This window comes from Hyla sarda, chromosome 6 (assembly GCF_029499605.1).
Source record: "Hyla sarda isolate aHylSar1 chromosome 6, aHylSar1.hap1, whole genome shotgun sequence".
Lineage (NCBI taxonomy): Eukaryota > Metazoa > Chordata > Amphibia > Anura > Hylidae > Hyla > Hyla sarda.
The window spans coordinates 243,567,977-243,589,507 of NC_079194.1; the positions used below are offsets into that span (position 1 = coordinate 243,567,977).

At 40.1% G+C, this 21,531-nt stretch overlaps 2 protein-coding genes across 5 annotated transcripts in view; one reads left to right on the forward strand and one right to left on the reverse strand.

Moving 5' to 3' along the window:
• PRR33 (proline rich 33) overlaps window positions 1-21,531 on the reverse strand; it is a 68,530-nt gene that overhangs the window by 23,499 nt on the left and 23,500 nt on the right. The window lies entirely within an intron of this gene.
• TNNT3 (troponin T3, fast skeletal type) overlaps window positions 8,384-21,531 on the forward strand; it is a 48,861-nt gene continuing 35,713 nt past the window's right edge. For all 3 annotated transcript variants that reach the window (XM_056526857.1, XM_056526856.1, XM_056526859.1), the window contains exons 1-5: window positions 8,384-8,417; window positions 13,550-13,564; window positions 17,769-17,783; window positions 19,183-19,203; window positions 21,367-21,432. In XM_056526857.1, coding sequence (XP_056382832.1) covers window positions 8,399-8,417; window positions 13,550-13,564; window positions 17,769-17,783; window positions 19,183-19,203; window positions 21,367-21,432 — 136 coding nt within the window. In that variant the 5' untranslated portion in view covers window positions 8,384-8,398. The remainder of the gene's footprint in view (window positions 8,418-13,549; window positions 13,565-17,768; window positions 17,784-19,182; window positions 19,204-21,366; window positions 21,433-21,531) is intronic.

Consider the following 21,531-nt stretch of genomic DNA (forward strand, 5'->3'; position numbering starts at 1 on the left):
TGTATTCAGATTGACCTACTGTGACACGTGCGGTTTTTTCGCAATTATGTTGCTTATTTTTTGGTGAATTTAATATGTTATTCTACTTATATCATTTATGTATTCCCCGTATAATGTATAAGCATCATATTGCATTTTTTGTCTTATATTTACTCTTGTATTTGAAATTGTGTATATTCACATTGATTGTAAAGGGTTAAAATACGGACTCCGGGAGAACGGCCATGTGACTAATTTCACCTGCCGCCCACCTGTGAGAGTCACGTCATTTCCCCTATAAAAATACAGACATTTGTGGTTTTATTCATGTACGACTAAGGGTGCTAATGCACCTGAAACGCGTTACCTTCACCCCTGTCATGGCTTTTTATCAATAAAGAATTTCATCTTTGCACGAGTACCTGCGCTGGACATTCCATTCATTGCTCCTATTGAAGTGGTGCAGCCTTGCACAGTCCGTGCGCTCTGGGGCCATTGAGGGTGAGCTGAAAATTTTGTTCATTGCTTGAATATTTCTGTTTTTTTTTTGTTTTTTTTTAATATGACTTAACAGATCAGATCGAATGAAGCAGTATTTTTTATTTTTTTTGTCATTTTAAGCAACTTTTCGCTGTTTCGTTTTTGGTCTGAAAAGGGTATGGGTTGTTGCTTTGTAGAGGGGTGTATTATATGTGACTTTTCGCAAAAATTTGTGTGCCACTCCCCTCAATAGGTGGCATACAAACCATCATACATTGTGCGACAATATCAATTTTGTGCCCTTGAATCTGGCCTAAGGAAGAAAGTGCGAGCTTGAAAAAAAAAAGGGGGGGGGGGTTTGGAAAGTTTTTAAGTGAGAAATTCCCCCTTTAGTATTATGTATTGGTAATATATACTGGGGCCTCAAATATTTTTAGGGGGACTCCAGAAGGCAGCTATTGTGTGTATATCATCGATATATCTGATCTGTACTGAGACAACTGTGAGACATTTCCATGATTGTGTGTTGTGGGTTTTGTGTACTTTCTATACATTATATTGATGGAATGCAGCTAAAAATGAAGGCCAGTGTGCCCACCCCCACCATGAAGGTGGTCGTCTTATTTTAACAGCACCCCCCACCCTACACCCCAGACACACACAAGGGAATATCTCCAAATTCTGCTGTCCTGCCTGGTCTATAATTAGTGAGTAAACTGAGCTTAAATCCCAGTGTGCCCCCTCCCCTATAACCTGTGTTGGGCAGCTGTTCCTACACTCGTCCTGCCCCTTGTGCCTGCCACTCCTCACCCCCCAGAGAGTGTCCAATCCAGTTGGGGTGCAGATCACATTTCGGTATAATTGCAAGACATAACCAGGCCGTGGGGGTGATTGAAAAGTCCACAACTGCTCCGACCCCCAGAGCTGCTCTCTGCTCTCGTGCCTCAGGTAAGAGAAGGGTAAGGGGGGCTTATAGGAGACCCCCTAACCATAGGAAATAATCACTACTACAAAGACTGAGGAGACAATATCCAAAGCTCTATACGGTTTCTTGTAATGCCTTAGGCACTCATACATTAGTTATAGCCAGATAGGGGTCTTCAACCTGCGGACCTCCAAATGTTACAAAACTACAACTACCAGCATGCCCGGACAGCCGTTGGCTGTCCGGACATGCTGGGAGTTGTAGTTTTGCAACATCTGGAGGTCCGCAGGTTGAAGACCACTAGTCTATACAGAAGATAAATAGAAAATGGTAACAATTGTTATAATGCCATAGTCTGGAATCTATTTCCACTGTGGTCATATAGGAAAGAAAGGACTGCGCAGGATATCCCAGTAATACTTGTCTTTATTAGTAAGATCCCGCTTATAATCCTATAATCTGCAGAGAGCAGAAATCCAGGCTTAGTCAGAGAATGGCAAGACTGATGGCAATAATGTGCCCCTGGCAGTAGTCCAGCATTGTGCTGTGTGCCACCTGAGAGTGCTGCCTAATAGAACTGCACTGGGTGTGAGCACCCTACCCGCTCCTATTCTGTCTAGCATAGCCTACCGCTATATCTTATATCCAGGTGGTAAGCCTTCTATCTATATATCGATTTATTGATAAACAAACCTCCTACATTTAAGTAAAAATTGTATTTCCAATGTAGTAACATTTTTCCCTACTCACTGGGGCATTTGCACGGTAAAATGTTACTACATAGAAGAATAAAACTTACATTTGTATTTGCCTGATTTGGAAAGTTGCAGCTTTTCAGTTAATATCTATTGTGATATCTTGGCCTTGGCTGACTGCACCTATGTATTTTTATTGAATCCTGACTTACTATTAACTATATTCCATCTATCTATCTATCTAATATCTATCTATCTATCTATCTATCTATCTATCTAATATCTATCTATCTATCTAATATCTACCTATCTCATATCTATCTATCTATCTATCTCATATCTATCTATCTCATATCTATCTATCTATCTCCTATCTATCTATCTCATATCTATCTATCTATCTAATATCTATCTATCTCATATCTATCTATCTCATATCTATCTATCTATCTATCTCATATCTATCTATCTCATATCTATCTATCTATCTATCTCATATCTACCTAACTCACATCTATCTATCTATCTATCTATCTATCTCACATCTATCTATCTATCTATCTATCTATCTCATATCTATCTATCTCACATCTATCTCATATCTATCTATCTCATATCTATCTATCTCATATCTACCTAACTCACATCTATCTATATATCTATCTCATATCTATCTTTCTATCTATCTATCTCACATCTATCTATCTCATATCTATCTCACATCTATCTATCGATCTATCTATCTCCTATCTATCTATCTATCTATCTATCCATCTATCTCATCTATCTATCTGTCTAACTATCTTCATTGGTTATATTTCATCTCTATATCAGTGTTTTCCAACCAGCGTACCTCCAGCTGTTGCAAAACTACAACTCCCAGCCTTCGGCTGTCTGGGCCTACTGGGAGTTGTAGTTTTGCAACAGCTGGAGGCACGCTGGTTGGAAAACTCTGCTCTATATCATGATCAATAGTAAAAGAACCATTACTGCTTAATCCTAAGGTCATGGTGTTAATATGGGTGTCACAGATAAATATAGCCCCCGTGACACATATATATTGGACATGCAGCAGTGCTATACAGTGTGGAATGCTTGAGGCGGTGTGTGCAGACTACACAGGACAGGTGCTATTGTTTGTCACCACATTCTATATTTATGTTCTAGGAATGACACGTCTAGTGGTTGTATGTGACTTGGATGCCCGAGGGGTGATGTATGGAGAACAGGTTAATAGTAATTGGTGGCAGCTGTCATCGCTGCGGAGGGGTGTCACACTGGCCTATGTTTGCCTCTTCGGGGTAAATTCACACATGGCAGATTTTTTGCAGACATTTCCGCACCTGTCCTCTTTATCTGAATCCTCTCCAGTCAGATGAAAGGACTGATTTTCTGTCACTGAAATTTATGCAACATATTTGCCACGTGTGCGCTCGCCCTCACACCTAAAAGTGACTTCACCTAAACCCCTATGTAGAAGGATTAATTGGCAGTAAGATTGCACACTAAACACAAGAGGCATACTGATAGAATGCACTTCTTCTCTAGAGACTGCTGACAGTAGGGACTGCTCTGGATCCGCCTTGAAGCAAATGCTTCTAAACTTGGCCAACCCAAAGGAAAACAAAATCCTGGCTGTAAAATGTCTCAGAAATGGCCCTTCTCTCAGGTCCAAGTCACCTTTAAAGGACATTCCCAGGGGTCCTAAAATAGACAAGAATGCCCAGTTGTCTCTTGCCTCGCACCCGCCCGCCTCTCTTTACCATCTCATGTAACATCTGAGTCACGCAGGCGGCACTGCTGGCTATCCAAGTTTTCCTTACAGGGTGGAAGCCTAAATTAAGCTATGGGGTGACATTGCCATCGTGCCTTGCAATTGAGCTACAAATATATTCATGGATTATGGTGAACGGTTCCTTTAAGATCAAGATCACAATGAAGAGTCCAGTAGAAAAAAATTTTGTAAATGCTTCACTTAAAGGGTTACTCCGGTGGAAAACTTTTTTTTTTTTTTTTTTTTTAAATCAACTGATGCCAGAAAGGTTAAACAGATTTGTAAATCACTTCTAGTAAAAAATCTTAATCCTTCCAGTACTTTTTAGGGGCTGCATACTACAGAGGAAATGTTTTTCTTTTTGGATTTCTCTTAGGTCACGACCACAGTGCTCTCTGCTGACCTCTGCTGTCCATTTTAGGAACTGTCCAAAGCAGCATATGTTTGCTATGGGGATTTTTGTCCTGCTCTGGACAGTTCCTTAAATGGACAGCAAAAGTCACCGGGGTCGTGACGTGAGAGAAAAACAATAAGAAATACATTTCCTCTGTACTATACAGCCTCTAAAAAGTACTGGAAGGATTAAGATTTTTTAATAGAAGTAATTTACAAATCTGTTTAACTTTCTGGCACCCCAGTTGATCTAAAAAAAAAAAAAAAAAAAAGTTTTCCACAGGAGTACCCCTTTAAGATGTGTGGTACATAAGGTACGCCGCAATGTAGGACGTTGGATAATCTTATGATATTATCATGTGGATACACATGAAGATCTATATCTACCTGGAAATATCTAACCATACATTACCGTTATACTGTGTTTAAAGGGGTTCTCCGGTGGAAAACTTTTTTTTCATCAACTGGTGCCAGAAACTTAAACAGATTTGTAAATGACTTCTATTAAAAAATCTTCCCTACCCTTCCAGTACTTATTAGCAGCTGTATGCTACAGAGGAAATTATTTTCTTTTTGAATTTCTTTTTTGTCTTGTCCACAGTGCTCTCTGCTGACACCTCTGTCCATGTCAGGAACTGTCCAGAGCAGGAGAAAATCCCCATAGCAAACCTATCCTGCTCTGGACAGTTCCTGACATGGACAGAGGTGTCAGCAGAGAGCCCTGTGGACAAGACAAAAAAGAAATTCAAAAAGAAAATAATTTCCTCTGTAGCATACAGCTGCTAATGAATACTGAAAGGATTTAGATTTTTTAATAAAAGTAATTTACAAATCTGTTTAACTTTCTGGCAGCAATTCAAATTAAATAAAAATAGGTTTTCCACCGGAGTACCCCTTCAAGTCCAAGGGGGACAATTATCAAAGCATTTAGTAGGTTTTTTTTTTTTTGCTTAAAATTGTCACAATTTTCAATTTTTTGTGAGACTTTTTGATTGTGCAGTGCCCTAAGAAAAAAAAAAAAAAACTTGCTTACCAAAGAAAAAAATGATTTTTGACTTGCAGTGGTCAAAGATTTATAAGTACAAAAGTCGCTAAAAAAGTCGCATCACATGAAAAAAACCTACTAAATTTACTCCAGCTCAGACATAGAGCAGAAAAAGCAAAAAATAGAAAATTGCTTGCGTGAAAGAAATTTACGCAGGCTGTAACCAGTTGATAAATATGTTGCACATAAGCAAAAAAATTGTAACAAAAAAAAAGAACTAAAAAAAGGAATACATAAGGAATGTCCCCCATAGTAAGGTTCAAAAAGTGTCATGGTGGAAAATACCCTTTGGGCCATGTACTTGAGCTGTATGAATATAAGCAGTCGGAAAAATGTTCTTTAAGTTGTGAAGTATTGTGGTCATTGTAGGACTTGTGCGTAAAATAATTTTCGAATAAAGCATAATCATACAGTGCAAAACATTACAGCTATGTATTTAATGGTCAAAACCTCCAAGTTCTCACAGTGCTTTTTTATTCCGTTTGTATTTTCAGCCGACCAAAAGCCACCATGTCTGACACAGAGGAAGTGTAAGTATCCAGAGGTCTCAGTAGTATCATGTACTTTATACTATTTATTCTTATGTACATAAAGTATATTTATCATAGTGTTTATATAAGACTTCACCGACAATTGTTATTGCTGCATCAGGCACTACAATCTGTATATATAGTGGAAGGGATTTGTATAGAATTCGAATACTATAGAAGCCACCCCCTCAATTATATGTATATATATAAACTTGTAAATTGCATATTTATCTTTCTATCTATCTACAAGAAGAATAGGTTGGCTGCAGCACACAAAAGTAAATTTTCAAGTAGTTTTATTCCATTCCATAGCAACGTTTCAGCTGCCCATGCGGTCGCATGGGCGGCTGAAACGTTGCTATGGAATGGAATAAAACTACTTGAAAATGTACTTTTGTGTGCTGCAGCCAACCTATTCTTCTTGTAGATAACTGTGGGCCCCTGACCTGGGCTTTTTTCTGCTGCTTTACACCAAACCAAGTTTCTTTACTGAGGTGCTGCTCCCCCTGGACTTTTTTCTTCTATCTATTTATCTATCTCATATCTATCTACTTGGAAACAGAAGCAGCACATCCACAAAGAGCAAAAAAAATGAAAAAAGGTGCACGCTGTCAACGGGACACTGGTTAGGAGTCCCAACTGAGGTAGTAATGGAGAAAGACCGCAGCACACATGATGTGTTCAATGTGAAAAAGTGGGTTTTATCCCATAAAAACTGCAAGCAAAAAGAAAGTTACGTTTCGGTAGTCTCACACCACCTGAAGATGGTTGTGTGAGACTACCGAAATGTAGCTTTCTTTTTGCTTGCTGTTTCTATGGAATAAAACCCACTTTTTCACATTGAACACATCGTGTGTGCTGCGGTCTTTCTCCAGTACTATCTATCTCATATCTATCTATTTATCCATCTATCTATTTCATATCTATCTGTCTATCTATCTATCTCATATCTATCTATCTCATATCTATCTATCTATCTCATATCTATCTATCTCATATCTATCTATCTCTCTCATATCTATCTATCTATCTCATATCTCTCTATCTCATATCTATCTATCTCATATCTATCTATCTCATATCTCTCTATCTCATATCTATCTATCTCATATCTATCTATCTATCTATCTCATATCTATCTCTCTCATATCTATCTGTCTATCTCATATCTATCTATTTCATATCTATATATCTATCTATCTATCTATCTAAAAGGTAGGAGGAAAACAGCACTATCCAATCCAGATAAGATAATTCAGTGGTGCATGCAGAGTCCAGACCTTGGTCAGGGGCCCATATGAAAACAGAAGAAATATCCACAGCACACACGTATAAGTGAAAAATCAAACGGTGGTTTAATCCATCAGATAAACATGAGTGTAGGGAACAACGTTTCAACCAGCTCTCCTGGTCTTTTTCCAAGCTCCTATCTATCTATCTCTCTATCCATCTATCCATCTATCCATCTATCTATCTATCCCATATCTATCTCTCATATCTATCTATCTCTCACATTTATCTATCTATCTCATATCTATCTACCTATCTCTCTCTCTCTCTCTCTCTCTCTCTTTCTCTCTCTCATATCTATCTATCTCATATCTATCTATCATCTATCTATCTCATATATATCTATCATCTATCTCTCTATCTCACATATATCTATCTATCTCACATATATCTATCTATCTCATATCTATCTATCTCTCTATCTCACATATATCTATCTATCTCATATCTATCTATCTCACTATCTCTCTATCTCACATATATCTATCTATCTCACATATATCTATCTATCTCATATCTATCTATCTATCTATCTATCTATCTCATATCTATCTATTTCATATGTATCTATCTATCTACGAGTTCCTAATTCCTATACGCTATTATGTCTTTTTTTTTAATAGTTTCTATTTGTGCATAGAGAAAGCACAGGAATATCTGCCATGAGAACTTAGGAGACTTAGGTTATATTATTAAGAACACATGGGTGATATTGATACAAAAAGTCAATACAACAGAGAAAATAGTTGAATATGAATTAACAGAAATGTTTTTCTCTTTTTCTCTCTTTTCTCTGTTTTTCTCCTTTCCTTGCTGATGTGTCTCTTTACCATCTATCAGTGATCAGGTGGAGGGTGAGTACAGCATTTCACTCCAGTACTTTATATATGAGATCCTTACTTCTTGGTGCACCCAATATAAATAATACAATTATTAATTATTATTATTATTTCCAGAAACAGTGCCCCTCTTGGGCTGTATTGCAGCGAGCTTGGCTTATTGGCTAAAGAACATATAGAGCTGTAGATTAGATTCTTTATTGCTCCATCACTTTACTGTAGACATCATTTAGGAACTATGGGGGAGATTTATGAAAACCAGTCCAGAGGAAAAGTTGCTGAGTTGCCCATAGCAACCAATCAGCTCACTGCTTTCATTTTGAAAAGGCCTGTGAAAAATGAAAGAAGCGATCTGATTGGTTGCTATGGGCAACTCAGCAACTTTTCCTCTGGACGGGTTTTCATAAATCTCCCCCTATATCTATGTGTTGATTCCCAGACACGTCACATGGATACGAGTGGCCATGGTACAACCGCCAATGGGAATACCACGCTTGCTCAATTATATGTGAATATTGTGTAATATAAACTTAGGTGGAGAATCCTGCTGCAGCCAATCAGATCCCTGTATCAGAGCCAACATTTCATTGGTTATACTATCTCTATTTTCCTTTGTACTGTGCATTTGCCTATTCCCATACAATCATATTAACATTGCCTTGTCCCATACATTGCAATACAGATGTAGCAGAGCTAAGTTTGTCAGGCGGCCCAACTGCTTGCGATATCACACAACATAGAGAGAGATTTATCAAAACCTCTGCAGAGGAAGAGTGGTGCAGTTGCCCATAGCAACCAATCAGATTGCTTCTTTCATTTTCCACAGGCCTCTTTAGAGGCCTGTGGAAAATGAAAGAAGCGATCTGATTGGTTGCTATGGGCAACTGCACCACTCTTCCTCTGCACAGGTTTTGATAAATCTCCCCCATAGAGACTATTTCATGCAATGCAAAGCTGTTGTAAAACTACAATTCCCATCAGGGCATTTTGGGAGTTGTAGTTTTGCAACAGCAGGAGAGACGCAGTTTGGGGAACGCTGCATTAAAGGAACAGGTCAATGACAAGCTCAGTCCTGCAATATCTGAATTTTTTTTGTCATTTATGCACTATGGGGGGTATGTATCAATAATGGTGTTGCAATGTGTGATTTATGCCAAATGGAGCGTAGTTGCGGCAAAATTATCAATTGTTGTACGCAAATTTGTCATTTTGGCACAAATGCAGCCATACAAAAGGAGCAGACTCCTGCCCCAGAATTCCAGGCAGCTAAATCTGACCCTGGGACTTTGGCTGGTTTACAGAGGTAAAGCTCGCACAGCCAGGGCCTTTTTTTTTTTTTTGCTGTTTTTTAATTTGTGCATTAGGGTGATATTTAGAGATGAGCGAACTTACAGTAAATTCGATTCGTCAAGAACTTCTCGGCTCGGCAGTTGATGACTTTTCCTGCATAAATTAGTTCAGCTTTCCGGTGCTCCGGTGGGCTGGAAAAGGTGGATACAGTCCTAGGAGACTCTTTCCTAGGAATGTATCCACCTTTTCCAGCCCACCGGAGCACCGGAAGGCTGAACTAATTTACGCAGGAAAAGTCATCAACTGCCGAGCCGAGAAGTTCGTAACGAATCAAATTTACTGTAAGTTCGCTCATCTCTAGTGATATTCATCCAGATCTCTGCTTTGGAAAAGTTTAGCATTTTCCCCTAGCAACCAATCAGGCTGCTTCTTTTATTGTAGTAGGGTCCTTTTTCCACTTTTTGGTTGGGCACTGTTTAACCTCTTAAGGACGCCGGGCGTACCTGTACGCTCTGCGCCCGGTCCCGGTATAAAATGCGGGGTCATGCTGTGACCCCACATCATACCGGGTCAGTCCCAGCGGCTATTGACAGCCAGGACCCTGGGCTAATAGCGTGTGGCACTGATCGTTGTGCCGTGCGCTATTAACCCTTTAGACGCGCCGATCAAAGTTGATCGTCACGTCTAAAATGAAAGTAAAAGCTTCTCGGCAGCTCAGACGGGCTGATCGGGACCATCGCGGTGAAATCGCGATGTCCCGAACAGCTAGAACGCAAGCGGAGGTCCCCTCACCTGCCTCCATCACGTCCGATCGGCAATTGATTGCTCCATGCCTGAAATCCAGACTGGAGCAATCGTCTGCCCATTACACTGATCTTTGCCATGTCAATGCACGGCAATGATCTGTGCATGAGATCGGTATGTGCAGTGAAATAGCCACCAGGAGGGGGGGGGGGGGGGGGGCTATAACACTGCAAAAAAAAAAAAAGTGTAAAGAAAAAGTTAATAAAGATCATTTAACCACTTCCCCAAAAAAAGTAAGAATCACCCCCCTTTTTCCATTTAAAAAAAACTGTGTAAATAAAAAAATAAATAAACATATGTGGTATCGTATACATTTCGCATCGTATACATTTTCTGCATGTAGTTATGATTTTTTTTTAGAAGTATGACAAAATCAGACCTATATACGTAGGGTATCAATTTAACCGTATGGACCTACAGAATAAAGATAAGGTGTCATTTTTACCGAAAAATGTACTGCGTAGAAACGGAAGCCCCAAAAAGTTACAAAATGGCATTTGTTCATCAATTTTATCGCCCAATGAATTTTTTTTCCGCTTCGCCGTCGATATTTTGGTAAAATGACTAATGTCACTGCAAAGTAGAATTGGTGACACAAAAAATAAGCCATAATATGGAATTTTAGGTGCAAAATTGAAAGTGTTGTGATTTTTAGAAGGTGATGAGGAAAAAATGAAAATGCAAAAACAGAGTTAAAAAGGGGTTAAATGTTCTACATTCTATTGTTGTAGCTATTCTCTATTTTTTGATGTGCATTTGCGCCTTAATGAAGGTATTTGTGCCAAATCGAAAAGTCACAATTAACGAATTCCAAACCAATGCATGATTGTAAGTGAAATCACGACTTACACCGTCAAATCAGTGATAATGATTGTTGCAAAAAGTAACATATAAAGTAAATTGCAACAAATCACAGTCAAAAAGACTGTAAAATCCTTCATACATACCCCCCCCCCCTCCTATGCGCAGAGAATAACCATAATCTCACTTCTGCTATATCTTCTCCTTAATCCATACACACTCTGTTTCCAATCCCCGATAACCAGATTGATCCCATCACTGACTAATGGTCATTTATCCCTTTTTTTTTTTTTTTTTTTTATCACCCATAACTTTTTTTTTTTTTTTCCTAGCAAGATGATCATTTTACTGGACTATAAAGATGTCACTTATTCTGTATTTTCATTGATCTGCCATATTAATCACTATTACTAACAGGTTATCTACTGCCACCTGCTGGTCTGTGTGTTAAATAGCCACTGTTGAACATTGCATAGGTTCCTAAGGCAGCAACTGATCTTTCTTTCCAATGAGATTTCACACAGTCGATCAGATTTTATGTGAAATTAAATATTTAATTTCCCTATTACTAAGAGGAATTAAACTATGCCTAATATAAATATAAATAACTATATATATATATATATATATATATATATATATATATATATCCTACAGCCAAGCAGCCTACTGATCCACTAGAGTGTAGTGCACAGTTTCCCAAGAGGATGCCTCCAGCTGTTGCAAATCTACAACTCCCAGCATGCCCAGACAGCCGAAGGCTGTCTGGGCATGCTGGGAATTGTAGTTTTGCAACAGCTGGAGACACACTGGTTAGGAAACACTGATGTAGTAGTTAGTACTGTATTTAGCTCCCATGCGGAGGGACATCATTATACAACAAGACTGAGGGTACCGTCACATATGTCCGGCGCTCTGGATCAGTACTGAGACAGATCAATGGCCACATCTGCAGGCTGGACCGGGAATGCTGCAAGATGCGTTCCCCCATCCGGCATGTCCGGTGATCCGGCTTTCCTATAGAGACGCCTGATAAATTTAAACAGCCCCATTTTAAATAAATAGGATCAGTTTGAATCATCAGTTTTTCTCCGACGCATTTCTACAGTGAAACTGAACTCATCGCCGGACATATGTGGCGTCACCCTTCATGGTTAAATGGGTTATCACCCTTGTACAATCCAGCCTGTCTACAAGTGTCTCTGAATTATGAAATGTGTTCCAGAGTTGGGCCTAAAAGTGATGATCTGAGATCTGTGGAGGAACCTGGCAGCAAGTGTTCAGTTCCCCAGCGCCACCATAGGGCAAACAAAGAAGAAGAACAGTTCGCGTTGAATTTTAAAGGGGTACTCTGGTGGAAAAAATTTTTTTTTTTAAACAACTGGTGCCAGAAAGTTAAACAGATTTGTAAATTACTTCTATTAAAAAACTCTTAATCCTTCCAGTACTTATCAGCTGCTGTATGCTCAACAGAAAGTTGTTTTCTTTTTAAATGTATTTTCTATCTGACCACAGTGCTCTCTCTGCTGACACCTCTGTCCATGTCAGGAACTGTCCAGAGCAGGAGAGGTTTGCAGTGGGGATTTGTTCCTGCTCTGGACAGTTCCTGATTGGGACAGAGGTGTCAGCAGAGAGCACTGTGGTCAGACAGAAAAGAACAACTTTACTTCCACTGCAGCATACAGCAGCAGCAGTTGATTTAAAAAAAACTAAATTCACACTGGAGTACCCCTTTAAGGGCTGTTTGTGTGATGCCAAAATATTTGAGGTCCTCCAGAGCTAGAGGCAGTGTCTGCTGCTGCTCTTCCCCAGTTGAGGTTCCTGAACCGGGCCAATCGGGTTTGTGTGACCCTTTGTATATTTATTGTAAAAACTGCAATTTAGTTAAATTCCTCTTATGCAACCAACCTAGTGTAAGGGTACGTTCACACGTGCGGATTTTTGCAGCGTATTTCGCTGCGGATCCGCCACTGAAGGACCTCCTATATGCTGCCTTTATATGTGCCTGCTCGAAGCGGCATTACACCACTACGAGCAGACACACTGCGATGTGCGAGTCGCCACGCACATGCGCAGTATATTTGCACATCGCGGCAGCTCTCGGCCTAGCTCATTGAGCAGGGGAAGCGGCCGCGATGTGTGCGAGTACACCTTGCATGCGGGGCGACTCGCACCATCGCAGTGTATCTGCTCGGAGCGGCGTATTTCCTCTCCGAGCAGGCACATTTAGGGGCACCGTACAGAGGTCCTTCAGCGGCGGATCTGCAGCGTAAAATACGCTGTAAATCCGCACCCTAAGGCTGGGTTCACACTGTGGAATTTCTGGACAGAATTTCTGCCGGAGATCGAGACGGCCGCACTAGGACCACGCAGACTACATTGCCGTCCCCATAGATGGCAATGCATTTCTGAGCAGATCTCCCCAAATGATCCATCCAGAAATGCATTGCAGTCTATGGTGGCAGCAATGCAGTCTGCTCGGTCCTAGCGCCGCCGGCTCGATCTCCGGCAGAAATTCTGCAGTGTGAACCTAGTCTTAGTTCCTCTTCTTGTTCGTTCAAGTGGTTATGTTGTCATGTTGCTATGCTTTTCCATGTTATATACCTAAGGTGGGATTGCTGCCAATGTTGCTTGCTGCTTTTTGTCCTTGTTTAAGTGACTATTTTATTTTCTTTTTTTATCCTTTTTATCCGCACACAAACAGAAGAATACGAAGAAGGTAAATGGGTTAACTCATTCTCCTCCTCACATCCCTGACCACTAAGCCCTAACCCTGTAACACCGATTCTCTCTACAATGGCGCTAATGTTACTTATCTCTACACTTCAAGACATGGCCTCCAGCATTTACTATATCATTCTTATATCATATCATTTCAATATCTTCAATCCTAGTCACATTTGTGAGCGTGCAGTGTATTTCACCCCATGAAATCCTCATTCCCCCTCAGTTGTCATGGTTTTACCTAGAGGGTCTCAGTTTCCATCCCACAATATTATTTCATAAATAGGACGCTGTAGTTAAGTATAGATGTGCTGTATCGTATCATATCCAGCATCTAACCCAGTGTTTCCCAACCAGTGTGCCTCCAGCTGTTGCAAAACTTCAACTCCCAGCATGCCCGGACAGCCAAAGGCTGTCCGGGCATGCCGGGAGTTGTAGTTTTGCAACAGCTGGAGGCACACTGGTTGGGAAACACTAACTTAATTTAAACTAGTAGAAAATTAAGTAAGAAACAGAATATTCAGGACTATAGACAAAAAATAGGTTTTCTTGTATTGGAGGTCATTTTTCTTTTTCTTGGTTCAAGTTTTTTGGCCCTTTTTCTCTATAAATGGCTGAAAAAAAGAAAAGGATCATGAGGGAGATTTATCAAAACCTGTCCAGAGGAAAAGTTGCTGAGTTGCCCATAGCAACCAATCAGATCGCTGCTTTCATTTTTAACAAGGCCTCTGAAAAATGAAAGGAACGATCTGATTGGTTGCTATGGGCAACTCAGCAACTTTTCCACTGGACAGGTTTTGATAAATTTCCTCCATGGGGGATATTTATCAAAATCTGTGTACAGGAAGAGCGGTGCTTTCATTTTCAAAGAGTCCTGTAAAAAAATGAAAGAAGTGATCTGATTGGTTGCTATGGGCAACTGCACCCCTCTTCCTCTACACTGGTTCCCCCCCATGTGTTTAATTTTTCAGCTGTCAGCAGGATGGCTGTAAAATGAATACGTGTGTGAACAAAGGCCTTTTCACTCAATAGTAATAAAAATATAGCAGTTCAGGCTGCTTTTTTTTTACTTGTAGAAACATAGATTTGGTGTCTTCTTTTATTTTTAGGGCAGTCTTTCTAAGGGCCTATCCACCTGCTGAAATTCTGCCCGCAAAATTCCACTGTATTCAATGAGATTTTGCTGCCGTGTTGGCATAAATTCCGCAGTGAAAATTCAAGATTCACTCTTTTGACAGAATTCCACCGGACTGTACTGCCATCTTTGAAGACGGCGCACGCCCACGCAGTTCTACTTCTGATGATTTTGGCGGTGACCACTGCAATGTCTGCCCCGAATACCTCCAGTTAGCAGTATACGCCCTTAAAGCGGTACTCCGCCCCTATACATGTTATCCCCTATCAAAAGGATTGGGAATAACATTTCTGATCTCAGGGGGCCCAGCTGCTGGGACCCCCCGCAATCTCCGGGCCGGCAATGCAGCGTTACGGTCATGGAAACCTGGGGCTTCCGTGAGCGTGACGTAAGGCCACGCCACCTCCATTCATGTCTATGGAAGGGGGCATGGCGGCTGTGTTCACCAGTTTACCAGCACTGCACGGAGCTGCAGGAGAGATCATGGGGGTCCCCAGCGTCCGGACCCCGCAATCAGACATGTTATCCCCTATACTTTGGATAGGGGATAACATGTCTAGCAGCAGGGTACCCCTTTAACCTGCCACTCTGCAGCTGTTGCAAAATGACAACTCCCAGCAATGCCTAGGAATAGATAAAAGCCTTTGCTTTTGGAACGTCTATTAGCCCGGTTTCAATGAAGCAAACCTGCCTCTTGCAACTCTGACACCCACTACCAAGCAATACGCTCAAGTGACCTACGATTTCAAGGGGTACACCAGTGGAAAACTTTTTTCTTTAAATCAACTCATACCAGAAAGTTAAACAGATTTGTAAATTACTTCTATAAAAAAAATATTTTTAGGGATTTCTTTTCTGTCAAGAGCACAGTGCTTTCTGCTGACACCTCTGTCCATTTCAGGAACTGTCCCGAGCAGGAGAAAATCCCCATAGCAAACATATGTTGCTCTGGACAGTTCCTAAAGTGGACAGAGGTGTCAGCAGAGAGCACTGTGTTCGTGACAGAAAATAAATCCAAAAAGAAAAGAATTTCCTCTGTAGTATACAGATGCTAATAAGTACTGGAAGAAGTAAGATTTTTTTAATAGAAGTAATTTACAAATCTGTTTAACTTTCTGGCACCAGTGGATTTAAAAAAAAAAAAATAAATAAAGTTTTCCAAAGGAGTACCCCTTTAAATAGCGCTGAGAAATATACGTGCAACAGAAAACAATGGGGTGCACTCCGCAGAGTTTTTTGGCGCTCACTTTAGGAGAAAACAATCCAGCTGCTTCAATAGATTTTCCCATTGAGAACACAAACCAAAGAATATTTAAAGGGGTACTCCGGTGGAAAACTTTTATTTTTTAAATCAACTGGTGCCAGAAAGTTAAACAGATTTGTATATTACTTCTATTAGAAAATCTTAATCCTTCCAGTACTTATTAGCTGTTGAATACTACAGAGGAAATTATTTTCTTTTTGGAACACAGTGCTCTCTGCTGACATCTCTGTCCATTTTAGGATCTGTCTAGAACAGCATATGTTTCCTATGGGGATTTTCTCCTACTCTGGACAGTTCTTAAAATGGACAGAGATGTCAGCAGAGAGCACTGTGCTCGTGATGTCAGCAGTGAGCTCTGTGTTCCAAAAAGAAAAGAATTTCCTCTGTAGTATTCAGCAGCTAATAAGTACTAGAAGGATTAAAAAATTTTAATAAAAGTAATTTACAAATCTGTTTCACTTTCTGGCACCAGTTGATTTAAAAAATACATTTTTTCCACCGGAGTACCCCTTTTAGATCCCCTTAGATACTAGGATCTACTTGTTCCCTGTAGCTTAGGATCTACTTGTTCCCTTAAAAAATAAGCATACGTAAAAGTCAGAAAACCACAAAGGCTGTGGTGCTCTACCAATTTACTTGGAATCTCTGATACATTATTCTAAGTAACATTCCATTGATTGGAATTATCATTTGTTTAGAACATTTTGTCGGAGAATTCCTATAATGGAAATTTTCTTAAAGGGGTTATCCAGGAAAAAACTTTTTTTATATTTCAACTGGCTCCAGAAAGTTAAACAGATTTGTAAATTACTTCTATTAAAAATTCTTAATCCTTTCAGTACTTATGAGCTTCTGAAGTTAAGGTTGTTCTTTTCTGTCTAAGTGCTCTCTGATGACACCTGTCTCGGGAACCGCCCAGTTTAGAAGAGGTTTGCTATGAGGATTTGCTTCTAAACTGGGTGTTTCCCGAGACACGTGTCATCAGAGACCACTTAGACAGAAAAGAACAACCTTAACTTCAGAAGCTCATAAGTACTGGAAGGATTAAGATTTTTTAATAGAAGTAATTTACAAATCTGTTTAACTTTCTGGAGTTTTTCCCTAGATAATCCCTTTAACGTTGGTGAATGCAGTTGACTGTTCCGAATTGGCTGTATTTCTCAATGAAATCACTTCTGGGTGGATTTCCCCTTTAAGAAGATGAAACCTTTTCGCCGATAGAGGCCGAATGAGCATTATGAAATTGGGAGGGATTGAGGATTGATAAACAGCATGATGTTTTATGTCAAGTGACATTTCCCATAACACCGATATTTCCATTTGTTTCCGATAACAAGAGATCCCAATGATACAATCAGCAAATTCAATGTAAAAATGATCGTAGTCAGTGGTCTCCAAATTGTTGTCCTCCAGATGTAGCAAAACTACAACTCCCGACATGCCCGGACAGCCAACGGCTGTCCGGGCATGCCGGGATTTGTAGTTTTGCAACATCTGGAGGGCCATAGATTGGAGACCACTGATCTAAGTGCATGTCAACCTGTCCATATGTTACCATATGGAGTCATCTCTACATTCACACGTATGGATGTGATGGAGGAAACAATAGTTGTGTTTACCTTTATTTTGCTTGTAGTGCATTACAGTACATATTGATATAGTGTTTCTATCCATTGGAGTCACAACAGCTGCGACTACTTCTGTGCTCCATAGGTCTTTGCTGCGTGCTAACGTGTTTGCTTTGTCTGTTTTCTTGGCTCCCCCTCCTTCCTCTTGTCACATTGGCATAATGTCTGGCAGAAGAAGCTGAAGAAGGTACGTTGCTAGTCTCCCGGACTGGTTATCATTATATAAATATCTGCTCAGAATATATTTCACCAATATTAAGACCAATGGCAATGAATAGGATGTAGTCAATGGGGTGGCCCACTGGTCAAATGGATTAAAGGGGTACGCCCGTGGAAAAGTTTTTTTTTTTTTTTTTTTAATCAACTGGTGCCAGAAAGTTAAACAGATTTGTAAATGACTTCTATTAAAAAAAAATCTTAATCCTTCCAGTACTTATTAGCTGCTGAATACTACAGAGGAAATTCTTTTCTTTTTGGAACACAGAGCTCTCTGCTGACATCATGACCACAGCTCTCTCCGCTGACATCTCTGTCCATTTTAAGAACTGTCCAGAGTAGGAGAAAATCCCCATATGCTATTCTGGACAGTTCCTAAAACGGACAGAGATGTCAGCAGAGAACACTGTGGTCATGATGTCAGCAGAGAGCTCTGTGTTCCAAAAAGAAAACCATTTCCTCTGTAGTATTTAGCAGCTAATAAGTACTGGAAGGATTAAGATTTTCTAATAGAAGTAATTTACAAATCTTTTTAACTTTCTGACACTAGTTGAATAAAAAAAAAAATATAACATTTTCCACCGAAGTACCCCTTTAAAGGGGTATTCCAGATTTTTTTCCCCCAGCCTTTAAGCCCATGATGTAAAGTTATAATACTGTATAATATACTTCTATTACCTCTATGCGGCACTTTGTCCCATTTTTATGCACAGGACCAACATCCGGAACCAACTTTTATATTTTACTGTTGTCTCTGACCAAGCATTATGTAGGCAGAGAGAGTGTCATATGTCACATGGTCTCCAGGTGGCGTGGCTGTGCTGCATTGAGTGGGTGGATAGCAGGGTGAAAGGGATTTACTGAAGTAATGCTATCCACTCACCCACTGCAGCATAGCCACACCCCCTGCAGACCATGTGACTAATCTTAGAAAACTTATTTTTTGGTCTTTAGAGTTCAAAGTGCAGTGGAAATCTCCCACTTAAGTTTAGTGTCACGGTTCATGGGCGGCATTAGGATTGTGTGGACTGTATTGCCGTCCCCATAGACAATGCATTTCTGAGTGGATCTTTAGGCGGAAATGCTCAGAAATACATTCTATGGCGTACATCGTATTCCTAGCACCGCCCGCTGGATCTCCGGTGGAAATTCTATCTGAAGATTCCGCAGTGTGAACCCGGCCAAAGTTTTTACTCATCTTTATGATGCTCTTCACAAGGAGAAACATAACCCCTTTGGTCCCACACTGTATATAAAATAGCTGATAGAGTCTCAGATACATCAGTTCTATCTTCTGTGTGTTACTTAGTGCTGTAGCTTCGTGTATTTCCTCCTTTCTAACTATTATTCCTCTCCTCCTTAAAAAACAGTTGAAGAACACCATGAAGCAGGTATGTGATCCACTCACCATCCCCACCAGCAAATCTGAGGTGACCCCAAATCCTATATTTTTTTCCAAGTCTTCCAATAAGGTTCTGAAAACATAATGAATGCGGGGTAACCCAAAAGTACTAGTTTTCGACAAACATATATTGTAATACAGTCGGGTGAAGTTATCTGGCTGCCACCGGTGGTCATAGCTATAGTCTGCACCTAGGTGGGATGTGCTTGCTGGCATCTGTGCTGCATGGCATGTCACTGTGGCCATATGTGGTAAACATGATATCTGCATCTTGTAGACAATTCGGGAACAATATAGTAACATTCAGTGTTTAGAATCCGCAAAATACTCTCATCATTAAACAAAAGATAATGGGAGTAGGGCTTGGTGTTGTTTACTATTGACTACAGGAGCAAAGACTGGGCCTCATTCAGATGGGCATTTGATACTTGTAACTGTTTATATCCTCTGAGGTTCTACTGAATGGGACTTACAGCACTCTAGCCTTACAGAATGAGTTAAAGTGGGCTCATCAGCATAAATGACAATGGTTAGATTGGGCCAGTCCTCATGATACTGGGCATACATTTTTATCTTCATAGTCCTCTCCATCACCAAGATATAAGCCTTTTGGTTAATATGTCAATGAGACTCAAGTGCCATGAGGGCATTCCCCAGCATGGCAAGAGCCCAGGTAAATCCAGCCCATGTCCTCTTTATCTAGTGATTATTAGTCAGACAGGGTAGGTGGAGGCAAATGGGCATGAGCTGAATTTACCTGGGCACTTAAAGGGGTATTCCTGTGAATAATTTTTTTTTTTTAAATCAACTGGTGTCAGAAAGTTAACATTTTTGTAAATTACTTCTATTTAATAATCTTAATCCTTCCAGTACTTATCAGCTGCTGTATGTTCCAAAGGAAATTTAGTTGTTATTTTCTGTGTGACCACACTGCTCTCTGCTGACACCTCTGTCTGTTTCAGGAACTGTCCAGAGCAGGAGCAAATCCCCATAGCAAACCTCTCCTACTCCGCTCTGGACAATTCCTGACATGGACAGAGGTGTCAGCAGAGAGCACTGTGGTCAGACTGAAAAGAACTACACAACTTCCTCTGGAGCATACAGCAGCTGATAAGTACTGGAAGGATTTTTTTTTTTTTATAGAAGTAATTTACAAATCTGTTTAACTTTCTGGAGCCAGTTGTTTTCCACTGGAGTAACCCTTATTAAACCATATTTGTATGTTATCAAAAAGGCTTATAGCCCATACTAGAATGGATTATGGAGATAAAGTACAAATGCCCAGAATTACAATGATTTGCTCTTTCTATCCATGGGCTTATTTTCACTCCTGTATTCCTGTTTACAGATCTTCTTTATAAACACATGTACAATACGCTCATCTGTATGAGGTCTTGGGATGCAGTCAGACACATCTTTTTGCAGTATGATTTTCTTACAAAAACCTATTGTGATGGTTCTTTAAATGAATCCCATTAAAGAGGGGTTCACACTAAATAATTTTACTGTCTATTCACAGGACAGGTTCTAAATGTGTACTTGCTAGGGGTCCGACTGCTGGGACCCCCACCAATAACAAGAACAGAGGTACCAAAGTGCTCTTTTTAAATGGGGCGATATTGCACTTGCATGACCGCTGCTTCATTTACTGCTAAGGGGGTAGCACTCGGTAACCTCCATTCTAGTGATCATTGGTGGTCCTAGGGGTTGGACCTCAGAAATCACACTTTAATTACCCTCCTGTTAATAGGCAATAAATGATTTTGCTGTGAAAACCTCAGTTGTCTCGTGATCGGTTTGATCACATTATGATCTGATTTTTTTGAACATTGAAGTAAATGGGTGAGCGATTAAAAAATTATATAAAGATCGCAAAGAAACATACTGGAAAGTAACGTAAGTGTGAAACTGGTCAGACAAGACAAGAGCATGAAAATATAAAATTTGAAGCTCAATCGATGCACTTTTTTTTTAAGCTTACGACAGTGATGACGGTCTACCTAGTCTTACAATGCTACCTTTTATTTTGCCTTGGCTTTCATGTTGCACTTTCTCCTTTCTTTTACCTGCCTTGCATTCTAACCTTTGACTACCTGTACGTCAATATGGCTTTTGCATTACTGCTTGAACTATGTTGCCTTGCCACCTTAAGAAGAACCTGAAGTAGAGGAGGAAGCAGCTCAAGAGGAGGAATATTATGAGGGGGCCGAGGAGGAAGGTAAGACCCATTAACTGACCTTCCTCATTGGTCAATTATTCACCTATGGCCTCCTACGACGTCTTCATTCCATCTCATTCATTCATGTACGTGAGCGCT